At 44.9% G+C, this 12,753-nt stretch overlaps 1 protein-coding gene across 1 annotated transcript in view; it reads right to left on the bottom strand.

Annotated features, from left to right (window-relative positions):
• The window catches only part of LOC121290452 (cilia- and flagella-associated protein 47-like), a 661,534-nt gene that overhangs the window by 238,845 nt on the left and 409,936 nt on the right, over positions 1–12,753 (bottom strand). Inside the window, 1 exon segment of the mRNA XM_041210889.1 lies at positions 5,320–5,463. Within this exon segment, the coding sequence (XP_041066823.1) occupies positions 5,320–5,463 (144 nt within the window).

Here is a 12,753-nt window from a genome sequence, read left to right as displayed (position 1 = left end):
CAACAGCAACCCATAGACTTAACCAAAACACCAGGCAAAGCATTTTCATCTTACGAATTCAAAACAAGGTTACTTTCATTGTGGAGCCAGTTGGAGGCTTGCAGCTGCCTTTTGATCTTACATTGCTTCTGCCTGTACACCTGAAAACTACTGATGTAATACCTACCAACCCCATTGAATGTTAATTCTCAATGTATTAACAACCTCTTTGAACTTCACCATTTAACAATGAAATCCCTTTCATAATGCCAATTTTATTAGTAATATAATTTTATTAGTAATATAAACATATTGCTTGATAGCTGTTAGAAAAGTGTCAAGTTTTCACTGCACTTCTTGAATGTTCTATTCAAAAAAATGCAAATGCAATCTACTTCTCTGTTTACATCTCAAACTAGCACATATCAAAGCACCCAGACTAGTTGGCTTTAATCCAATTAGACACGCCCGCAGACCAAACTTCTATTTTAAAAGAAAAATATTTTCCAAAATGTTCTATACATTAATAGCTTCATGACACCTGTCATTGTTGAAGTCAGCTGGCCTAATTCCCAGTGGGCAGAATAGTAGTCTACAGTAGCAAGATAATCAGTTCCTGCTAAAGTGAAGAAGTCTACTCCAAGCTTCATCCAAGTCTGCGATGTCATACGTCATCAATGGTTCTCTAGCTTGTTTAGCTAGGTACTCATTACAAGCACCTCACTGACTGATGTGGTCTTAATTTCATTCCTCATGTTTGACTAGTAGAGCCTTCCTCAGACTTGATTCAATTCCTTGATGGTTTGCATGGATGTGCTTCAGCATCTCTCCCCTCATCTCCTTAGAGATGATGATTCTATTTCCTTTGTACAAGGTGCCATCTTGGGCTGTGGCTTCATCTCAGTAATGCTCTATATGCTCTTTTTACCACATTTGATGCTCTCAGGCCATCCTATCATCACTACTTCTTGCAGCAATTGGAGAGTTGCAACTTTTTGGATAGTTCACTTGATTTGAGCATGGCGCTTGTCTGTCAGATTCAATGTCTCTGCTGGGTTGTTGACTTCTGTTGTAGCATCCTCAACTTTCTTCATGGGGAGTGCTGCTCTCAACAGCATGTCAGTAATATACATCTGTTTTCCTTGCTTGTATGTCAGATTCAGGTGATATCTGCAAATGAACTAACATTCTTTGCAGAAGCTTTGGAGCAGATAGTAGTTGTTTGAAGAAAATGCTTTGAAGTGGCATGTGGTCAGACTCCATTATTACTTTGTCTCTTCCAAGCAGGTATTGATGAAAATGTTCACAAGCAAAAACAATAGCCAGACACTCTTCCAATCTGAGTGTAGCATCTTTCAGTTTGCCTTCACGCTCTGGATGCAAATGCATCGAGGGTGGTAAAGATCTTTGCCTTGGTAAGTTGTGGCAAAATTCCTTCGATGGTTGGCAATGGGGTTGAGATCTCTTCAGTGCTTTATTTAGATCTTTTCAGTGTAAGCACATTCGCGGATGTTTCACTGCTAATCCAGTCTGTAGGAGTTGTCACTTTCTTGATTACTCGCTTCTTTTCCAGCTCTTTTATCTTGTTTTTTAGGCTGGATTCGAGGGCAGCTGCAACTCTTCTCAGCTGATGCTGAATTGGTCTTACACTCTCATCAACTTCAAGGTGATATTCTCCAGGTAGACATCCAAACCCTGTAAATACGTCTTTGTGCTCCTCTAAGATCTGTTCAGCAGCCAATAGTTGTGTGTGTTGCAACATGTTGTAAATCTCTGTTGGCACGTTTAGGGTTACCAGTCCAAGCTTTAGATTTGCTCCAGCTGAGGTGAGTGGCCGTTATGATCCGAAACTCCAGATCTTCATTCTTGCCACTGCATTGGGCTCTCAGGCTAATTAATCCTCTCGGTATAAGTATTGTGCCTTCATTTAGCCTCAACCATAGTTTAGAGGACTTTATGTTTGGATTGCTGTGTTGAGCCACTTTGCACAGGTCTGTGAAGGTCATGATGTTGCATGATGCACCAGTGTCTATCTGACACTTCTTGTTCACTTGATGCTCTCCTTCTGTGGCCATCATTCTAACAGTCACAAACCATTTATCACCTATAGACATGACGGAACCAACCTGTTGTGTGGTGTGGAGTACTTTATCAGACTCCTCTGCTGATATCGCTCCAGTAGCCATCTGTACAGTATTGTTTTACTTCTTTCTAGGCAAATGCTTGTGTACGAAATGATTCAGCTTCTTGCAGTTAAAACATTGCTTTTCCCATGATAGACAATCCTTCTTTTCCTTTGTATGATGTCCTCAGCAGTATTTGCATCCTGCCCTTTGTCTGTGATTGCTCTGCTCTTTCAGCCTGGAGTGTCTCTCAGCATAAAGTATCTCCTGGTCTACTCTGCTATACATGTGCTGAATATTATAAGCTCTGCACACTTCAATTGCTTTCTTGAGAGTAAGTTTCTCCTTTCTCAGTAGACTCGCTCTCACTGCAGGGTTTTATGCCTAAGAGCATTCTATCTTTAATAAGATTATCTTTTAGTTGCCTGAATTCACATTATTCTGCAAGCTGTGTTACTGCACTCACACACTGATCAATGGACCCCTCTTTCACCTTGAGCCCTAATGTTGAACACATACCATTTATAAGTTACGTTCACTTGGGCTTCAAAACATGCCTTCAAGGCTTTCAAAATCTTTGTCAAATATTTTTTCTGTTCATCAGCTAGATTTAGGGAGAAAAAAATTGATAGCAGTCTCTCCTCAGCAGTATTAAAAGTGTTGCAATCATATCGGCTCCGGCTTGTTAATCTGTCGCAATCTCATAGTCTTGCTATTGCCACATCTCTCCTTTCATTTCTACAGGAACGGGGAGAGGAAAATTTGCAGCCATTTTGACCCACCCAGTGTTTTACTTGCAGCCTTTGGTTTGTGTTTACTTTACTTTGTCAGGGGCTTTTTTCAGCAGTTTTTAGCAGGTTTGAACATTTCTGTGTTCCTTTTTTAAGAGCTGTGGCTTCTGTCCAACTTTTCCAGATTCCCAAAATTCTATCTCAGCTCCACTTCTAACACCATGTTACAAGCTCAATGACTCTTTCTGGTCTAATGTCTTTATTGAACTGGATGTATGATGGCTGCCTCCACTTCTTCCCTAATGGTAGAGGTCATATGACTATGGCAAGCCAGATAGGACATGTAGTAATGCTTGCATTTCAAAACCTAAACAGGCTTGAAGGGCTGACTAGCCTCCTACGTTTCTGTTCTCACATTTCTATTTTCACCTGCATTTGTATGGAGGCATGCTGAGGGCCTGCAGTCTTCCTGTAGTTCCTAGCTTAATCTGCTGAGTAGCCAAGAGGGAAACTTGCCAGAAACTGCAGGGCCCTTCAGCAAATAGATGGATCAGACTCTGATGACATCAGTGGAGCTAGGTTGATTTTTTTTAAACCAGAGCCTTGTGCAGTGAAGCCTTTCTCATCAAACCGACCAGGGTGAGGTTTTAACTGGTGCTCCTCCAGTCCCACAGGGAAGATTTATAATCTCCATGTTTTCTGGTCCCCACCAAAACCCCCCTTCTCCAAACATGAAACCCTCCTGAACTCACACCCAGCCACTCACTTATTGAAGTGCTAGTCCATGGTGATAGGCTTCCTCCTGCTCAATATTGCATCTCATCCCCCAGCCAGCTGCTGCTTCCCATTGATTTTGGATAAGAGACTGATGAGTTCTGGGCAGATGAGACCAGGGAAATAAAATTCTTCATGCCTCATCCTGCCAAGATCTGGGTGATTTGCAACCTGCTCTGACCAATGCCTCATCGCTCCTGCCCCAAGTTACAATCAGGGATAAGAATGTACATGGGAATGCTCCCCTAATTGGGAACTGCTCAATGGAGATGGATTTTGTGCTGTCAGGTTGCCAATCTGTGAAATTAGGGCTGACCATGAAAATTGTAGAGATGTAACATTCTTGACATGTAACATTCTATCACTTGCCTGATTTACATGTATAATGAAAATGATCCCCATTACATTAACTGAGAGTAGCATTGCAGTGTTGCCACACTCTTCTCATTTTTTTGTCAAAACTAGTGCAATGATAAAAACCACAAAAACACAGTCCTGAACATTGCAATGTCTCTGTTTTCAATGTCCTCCTTGAATCAATTCAATCATGTGTATGCTTTTCCTCTTACACTCACTCATCAGGACAGATGCAAGAATGCCAAATTTCAAAGTGAGCAACAATTTATACTGCATGAGAATAGGGTGCTGATTGGTTGGCAAATTGACTCTGATTGGTCAAGGCAGTGCAATGCAGAATGCACCAGGGAATAATTGTCCCCCATGCTTTTGTTTAATTCAAAATTGAACTAAACAAAAGCATGAGGGGCAATAGTTCCCTGGTGCACTCTCCATGGCAATGCCTCAACCAGAGTCAACTTGCCAACCAATCAGCACCCTTTTCTCAACCAGTGTAAAATGTTGTTCCCTTTGAAATTTGGCATTCTTGTGTTTGTTGCGATGAGTGCAAGGTGGGAAGATGGTGGTGTAGTGGTAATGTCACTGGGCTAGTAATCCAAAGGCCCAGGGTAATGCTCTGGGGACACAGACTCAAATCCAACCGATGCATCTGGTGGAATTTTTAAAAATCAATTAATAAAATATGGAATATAAAGCTGGTCTTAGTAATGGTGACCATGAAACTACCATCAATTGTTGTAAAAACCTATCTGGCTCACTAATATCTTTTAGAGAGGGAAATTTGCCCTCCTTAGTTGGTCTGGCCTATATGTGACTCCAGACCCACAGCAATGTGATTGACTTTTAACTGGCCTCTGAAATGACCTAGCAAGCCACTCAGTTCAAGGGCAATTAAGGATAGGAACAAACACTGGCCTTGCCAGTGATGCCTACATCTGATGAAAGGATGAAAAGCTTCAATGGCATGTCTTTTTTCAGCAATACTCAAGTTCAATTCATGTAGTTGCCAGCACATTATTTCAGCTATATTCAGCAATTAAAAGAAATGTCACATTTTTCTGTTAAGCTACATCTACATCCTCAACTATAGGCCAGATGTTACTTCTTCCCCGTTTGTCAACAGTAGCCCATATTTCAGTTGTATAAACCTTGAATACGATCAATGAAAATTCAAGTGTCTTAATAGTCTACTTCCTATCACCTGCAGTAACCCCCACAATGATTCCCCTTGATTATTAATTCAAACATAGAATATTAAAGGCCATTATGGGAGGACTGATTTTACACTGGCAATGATCTACCATCAACAGCCTATCAGGGATTCAGCAATACAATATAGAAAAACAATCACCTACCATAGTCACACACTCAAAATTTGGTTTGAACATTAATGGGTACATTGATGTTTCACAAGCCCGTATGTACAGCATTGATGGGCCAAAGAAGTCCTTCCCTTCCAGAATAGCTTTAACTTTCCAGTCTTCTTGGGTGTCATTGTGCTGAAAAACAAGTTGTGTACAAAGTTTCTATTATAATTCTTCTTACTTAGTTGCCATTTAGAAATGTTTGTTGCACAACAGTTCAGGGGATGCAAAGGTCACATTGTATCTAGATGTTATACACCATTTCATTAATTATAGACCAGCTATTGCGCTTTCTTGCTAACAAATCTCTGAAAATTAACTATTTTGAACTGACGGAATGTAATGTGTTTTACAATTGTGGCTTTTTTCATAAAAGAAATGTTATATAATGGCAAAAAAACATGGTAATAAGTATAAAATGTAATTTCATAAAGTAAACCATACTTGAAGGCTGCTAAGTACACATTTCAGAATGCCAATTGTTGAAGCAAAAATAAAAATGAAACATACATTTCAGCAAAAAGTTGGAGATGATGGCCTGAGCTCTTCTCCTTCCCTCCAGGCGACTAGTCCTTTATCAGGTCTGGGCTCGGCAGAGGTGAAAAACAAATTGAAGACATGTTTTCTGTATCCCTGCCTCCCTGCTAATTTCCACTGGCTGGTTCATTGAGCAAAACACTAAAGCCATGCAACCACATTTCCTGCCGTTTGCACTACCAGAATGCTAGATGCAGGTGGCTCCTATTGGGTCCTGGTGTCCAGTGTTCAGAGTTTTCCAGAGGGGTAACTGGAGCAGAACTGGAAGAGGAATCTGTGCAGACGTTTTCAGAGCATGTCCTTGCACATACCCATCAGCTAGTGAGATCCTGTAAAGAAGGTCATTTTGGTAAATGGACATTGTGCCAGCCACATTCTCTTCACTCTGGCAGACTCCCAAGGCCTGCTGCAGCCAGCCTCCACTGCCATACAACCAAACTCTTGAGCTCCCCACTGTTAATTGCTCCAGGGCTGAAAATATGGCTGTGGTCAGGGGTACATTTTCAGGGCAGTTGGAAATCCTGATGCCAAAAATATGCCACAATCACAGGATGTGGGGGAGGGGACAGAAAACCTTGACCAGTGACTGAAGAAGTTATACCTTTTAAAAAGGGAAACAATTTCTATTTAAAACTATAGCATGTAATGGAGCTGGATTAATTAATTTTACTCAAAACAGTTCTACTTGATCCACTTATCTGTTGAACTAATTCATTTTGGTACATTAACATTTTCTCCATCTTTTAACATCAGCAAAATTATTTTAACTGAGATCCTGACACTGTATGAAATAGAATTGTGCAAGTATAATGTGATCTTTGAAACTTTCAAATTTAATTGTAAGAACTTTATAAAATGTGGTATTCTGAAAATAATCCTTTTTGCGGAACATGACTACCTTCTAGCCAAGTTAGATGTAGCAGAAATTAAATTAGTTATCACTGGGTAATTTTGAGAATCTTGTTTATCCTGATCATTGAGGCAACTCTGATCATTACAAGGTTGAACAAGAGATGTTGACAGAATGCCTCGATCTAATGAAGGTACCCTCACATTTTAGAGTAATCCTTCTGGTGTCCTGGAGATGCATTTATATGGGGTATGGTCCATCAGCTGGTGCAATGAATTGTCTCCATAAGCTGTGTTAAACACTTTATCAAGGTTATCTTTCCTACCTCCCATCTGATGAAACAAAACCGGGCAGCCATTGACCACCAGTTCAAATAAAAACTTAAAGAAATAGAATGGATATAGATTAAAACTAACTGCATCTGAACATCTCCAGAATTCTAAGCTCCGGGACCCCCTAAAGCAATGTTGCCCACTATTGTCACACAAACAACCCTTAGGGCAGAATTTTCTGACCGGCGGGTGGGCAAAGTGGGAGTGGGCACGGTCCCAATCGCTGCCTACGATCGGATCCACACTGCCATTTTCCGCGGGCGGGCCAATTAAGGCCCACCCAGCGTGAATCGCAACTCCTGAGGACAGCGGGAGTGAACAAATGGTGGCAGGACTGCAATGACCACCGGATCCAATGGCGACCCGGCAGCCTGTTTTAAAAAGTTGCTGCAGCCTCTCAAAGGCTGACATACATGGCTACTGGAAGGGCTCCCCACAGTGCTGCTGGTGAGTAGGCCAGGCAGGAGGGTAGGGCAGGGGTTCACTGTGCCTCTCGTTTTTTGAATGATTGTCTTGCTGCCCTTCTCGAGGAAGTGGCAGCACGGGGGGAGTTACCCCAGGACGGGAGGAAGGAGGCCCCCCCACATGACCAAATCTGCCTGGGTAGAGGTGGTGGAGATCATGAGCTCCCATGACGTGGATCCAGTGCCGCAAGCACTTCAACGACCTCTTGCACTCAGGAAGGGTGAGTACCATGTTGGCATTGGTCACAACCCAGCAGGTAGGCTTTCCCCTTGGCGCAGCCCCCACCTCCCCGCCCAGCCACCGCCTCGCCAAGTCTGATTGTAGCGACTGCATTGAATCATTGACGGTATGTGTCCTTTGCTGGGTGGGCCAGCAGGTATCGCCCCTGCCTAGGTCACCCTGAAAGGGTGGTGATGAGATGGGTTCTGTGCCCACAGCATGTGGTACACTAAGACCCACATTACTGTTTTTGGGGGCAACCTGGAGGATCTGCATCTAGACGCAGTGCTGAAACTGCAGGACATGTCAAAGTCAAAGTGATGACATGCTGGGAGGGGAGCTTCAAGGTGGCGTGGCACTGATCGACCTGCTGGCCTCTGTGCGCCACATGCTTGTGCCTCCTCACTATGGAAGGTTAGACCATGTGGTGCCTAACGTGATGTAGGCAGCATTTGGCCGGGTGGGGGGGTGGGGGCGGGGGCCAGGCGTGGCATCTTTGTGTGAGCAGCAGCGGGGTGAAGAGACACTAGAGCCCTGCAATGTCCCACTCTGATTGGGGTGGGCCGTTCGCAAAGAGAGTCTAGGTACAAGTTGCACGAATCAATGCTCTTCTCTCCTTCTCAGGAGAGGAATTCACATAATGTCGCCGAGCAGGTGAGGACTGGTGGAGGGCTGGCCCAGGTAGCGATGCTTAGCCGGTTCGAGCAGGAGGACCTAGATCTGGAGAGGCACCATGCGCCCAGGTCCACCAGTGTCAATGAGGCTAGGGTGCCATGGACAGGTATGTTAGCCCAGCACTGAGGTCACCATTGTTCTCCCAATAGTCATGGCAGTGCTGAATGTTCAGTGATTGAAGTTTGCAACATGGCTTGACCATTGCTTATTGAAGGATGAGCGCAAAATGATCCAGGGGACAGGGATGCACATTGACATTGTCTCCACATTAACAAATCAAATGTCCTTGTTTTCCCTTCCAGCATCAACAGAGTAGGGCCGGGAGGAGGAGCAGCAGAGGCCCCCTCTCACAGCTGAGGGGCCTGAAGTCTCACCAGCATCAGACCATATCTGCCAGGCAGGCACCAGCGCAGATACTAGCACCTCAGTGGGAATTAGATCATCGGCTGGTTTCCCGGGGCACAGTGGTGAGGGCACTTCACAGTCGCTGGAGGAGCTGGCAGAGACAAAGATTGGCCATGGCACCAACAGTCGGAGGACTGCAGGGGAGCAGGCACATGCTCATTTGGTGCCTGATGATGTGCCTCTGGAGTCATCTGTGATGCAGCAAATGGAGGAAATGCTGCAGGGTGTGTGGGGGCATTGGGTGGAGATACATAAGGCTTTGCTTGGCTTGGTGTCCATGGTGGAGAAGTCGACACGGACCATCGCCAAAGCAATGAGCCTCACGGCCAAGTGCCATGCGTCCTCCATGGATATAGTGGTGACTCTTGTGGAGAGGCTCCTCCAGAAGACCAATCAAAGCTTCCTGGGGATATGCTCGGAACAGCCAGCCCTCACATTGGGTCAGTGTCAGTATGGGAGATGGTCTGGACACCAAGTTTCCCAGCTCGGTGCTCATTCATCCACGGTGAGCAGGGAGGACCGAACCAACCTCACGTTGGCGCAGCAGCTGCCTTTCATGTCTGTGGACTCCTCTCAGGGCACTCCGGATGAGGGCAGCAGCTCCTCCCCCCCCTCTGCCAGTGTCCATTGCATCCGATGAGACTGTGACGACAGGGGAGTTACCAGCTCTGGAACTGGCAGCTCCCTCCCAGGCAGAGCTAGCACAGGCCACGGGCCAGAGGATGGCCACCAAGGTTATAGACGCCAACAGGACAGCAGAGTGAGCAGGCTGTCTCAAATGCCAGTCCAAATGAGGGGGTGAAGTAGCACCCGAAAATGTAAACATAAGGCACCTTAGGCACACCAGGGGTTTATCACTGGTGCTTTTGTGTTGGCCCACAATAAGGACTTTATGAGTTGGTGTGATGTTGAACACCTTTGTCATTTTGTTCTCTTAAGTTCCTTTTGTTATACCATTAAATTCAAACATATCACCATAGCTGAGGATGCCTTTTTTCTTCTGGAGGGGGATGGTTACCAATAGTGTTATGAGCGATTTATGGGACATTCAGCTTTATTGGCAAGGCCCTTAGTTAATGTTCCTATCCAGGCAGATTTTGCACTCAGGTGTCGAGTATGGAGCCTGCAGCCCAGGCTTGTCCTGGAGGTCCATATTTGATGTGCTAGCTGAGTGTTCATTGGGTTAAAGCCTCCCGGGTGTCCCTGCCTCCCTGGAGTAAGCCCAGGTCAGCGTCAACCCCCTCAGCATTTCCCTGTGCATGCTTATCCTCGGTCTCACTGCTGGGCTCATCATGTGCAGCCACAGCCACTGCGTCTACATCTTCATCATCCACAGCATTCCCCCCTTCCAGTGCAAGATTGTGTAGAGTGCAGCATGCAACCACTATCAGCGACACACGATCTGGGGGGGCGCTACTGGAGTGCACCCCCTTAGCGGTCCAGGCATCGGAAGCACATTTTGAGAAGACCGATGGCTCTCTCCACCACAGTCCTTGTGAAGGCGTGGCTCCTATTGTACCGCTGCTCAGCCTCTGTTCTTAGATGGCAGAGAGGTGTCCTGAGCCACCTTCTGAGGGGATAGCCCTTGTCACCCAGCAGCCATCCATCCAACCAGGCTGGAGCACTGAAGAGCCCTGGCACCTGGGAATGTCTGAGGATGTAGGTGTCATGGGAGCTGCCTGGGTACCTGCAGACTTGTTGAATCAGCATCCTGTGCTCATACACCATCTGCACGTTCATGGAGTGGAAGCCCTTCCTGTTGACGAAGGCACTGGACTCACCTGCTGGCGCCTTGATGGCCACATGTGAGCAGCTTATTGCACCCTGGACACTTGCTGGTGCCTACCTCATCAGGAAGGGCTTCTCCTCCATGAATGTGCAGATAATGTATGATGCAGGATGCAGATTCTACAAGTCTGTGCAAGGTACATCTGACTAGATATAGTTGACTGTCTCCCTTGAGAGGCAGAGTGTCCTTCAGCACTGCACCTCGGATATATTGAAGTAGCTGCTTCACTGCCTGTATACCCTGGCAGCAAGATAGTGGCGTCTTCTGCATCCCTTTCTGGCTTGGACTACCTCTTGGCCCTGCACCCCTTGCGGCTGTGCCTCTCCTTCCATAGGTGGCTCCCCTGGAGGCTGAATGTGCACTTCTGGCATTCTCCCCCTTCTAGCCCTCCCTTCCTCCTCAGAGGAGGTGCCTCCAGTGGAGTGTTCAGCTCCCATTCCCAGGCTAAGGGAAAGCTTCTTGAAATCTGCAGGCCCAAAAAAGATTCCTCACTGCAGAGTGCTGACCTGAAGGTTGAGAGTCCAGACCAAGCAGCTGGTATGCGGTTTGAAGTATTGCAGCTCGCACAGGCTTGTATCAGTAACTTTGCAAATTAAATATTTGACAGAGAACACTCGCGACCCCAGTGAGCTCTCTTATCCCGCCTGTGGATGAGGTTTATACAAATATGTCCTACCCGCCTGCCTGTTACGCCCATGTGACAACCCAAAGATCGCATGGGTGCCGAAAAAGCGCTGTCAATTGGTGCCTCAAGGGCCTTATGTGGCCCATTAATTAATGGCAGGCACGCATCGGATATCAAGATGGTGCACGGTGATGTCACCGCCTGTCAATTTACACATCGGTGTGCGGGTCCCGCCCCCACATGCCAACGGGAAAATTCTGCTCTTAAGTTTATTCTTGATAATCAATTTTGTTATTTTACATAGAACTGAAGTCAAATGAATCGGTTATTACTTGCCCCTATCTGTTTTGTCACTCACTTTTAATACATATGCCACAAAAGGGAAATTTACAACCTGCAGAGAAAGAGCAGGGGACTGGGACTAACTAGATAGCTCTTTCAAAGAGCCAGCACAGGCATGATGGCTGAATGGCCTCCTTCTATATAATTCTATACATATGTCTAGAAATTACATCACCTTTATATCAAATTTCTGAATTTTTCCTTGTTACTCTTTTATGGGGATGTATTTTCATTCACTTTGAAGAAGTAATCATTCAGAATGTTTAATCTTCTGTGCTTATAGTCAGTTTCAAACTATTTGCATCTTTTAAACGTTCTCACACTCTTCCCTTTGCCATGGTGCTGGTGAGGGAATTTTTTTTTGTTTAAGTTTTACCTCTGCAGATATGTTTTTGTTTTAGATCTCTCAAAATCGCCTCTGATCACCCTTTCAACCTGTTTTGTATTTTCCTATATTCATCCAATGAGTCCCTTCTCCTTTCTCTCAATATGATTTGTGGATATTGTTTTTTATCTTCATTTCACTTTTTCATTTGCTTCGTAATCCATTTAGTATCACATTTTTAGTCTGAACTTGCCGATCTTAGATACATACTTGTGTTTCATGCTGAACATTATTTGTTAAAGATGTTCCATTTGGCATCTACTTTTTTGTTGACAATCATCCTTATCCAAACCATTTCTTTTATCAGGTGATGAGTAAACTTTTCAGAAGAATTGGGAAATTCATCCTTTTTGGCAACACAGCAAGGGAGCACTGAGATAGGGTCTTCCAAGTTTCATGGAGCTGCTGGCTGTCCCAAGCTTCAGGGTCCAATAAATGGCATTGCAAACTCCTAGTGAATTACCTTAATTTTGCCAATTAAAAATGCTTCCACTCCTTGAATGTACAAATTTTGGTGTGACAACATGCAAATGATCCTGCAGGTCAATGTGATTTGATGCAATTTCCCGCGAGATATTCATTCTTTTGAATTCTACCTTCTCAAAGCTCATCAAAGGGGAGAATCACTCAGCATGGTTTCTGGGTGGCAAAACGCATCCTTAATCCCATGGTTGACTCCAGCCAGAGCGGTGCAAAGAGCAGCAGTATAGCACTATACTGAGTTATCAAGAGCACCATTACAATCTAAAAGAGGTGCTTGCACTGTCTTGATATGCCTGGAGTATCTCTACAGTGTGTTCC

This window comes from Carcharodon carcharias, chromosome 18 (genome assembly GCF_017639515.1).
Source record: "Carcharodon carcharias isolate sCarCar2 chromosome 18, sCarCar2.pri, whole genome shotgun sequence".
Lineage (NCBI taxonomy): Eukaryota > Metazoa > Chordata > Chondrichthyes > Lamniformes > Lamnidae > Carcharodon > Carcharodon carcharias.
Note: the sequence above shows the minus strand (reverse complement) of the source record. Positions and strands in the feature narration are given on the sequence as shown.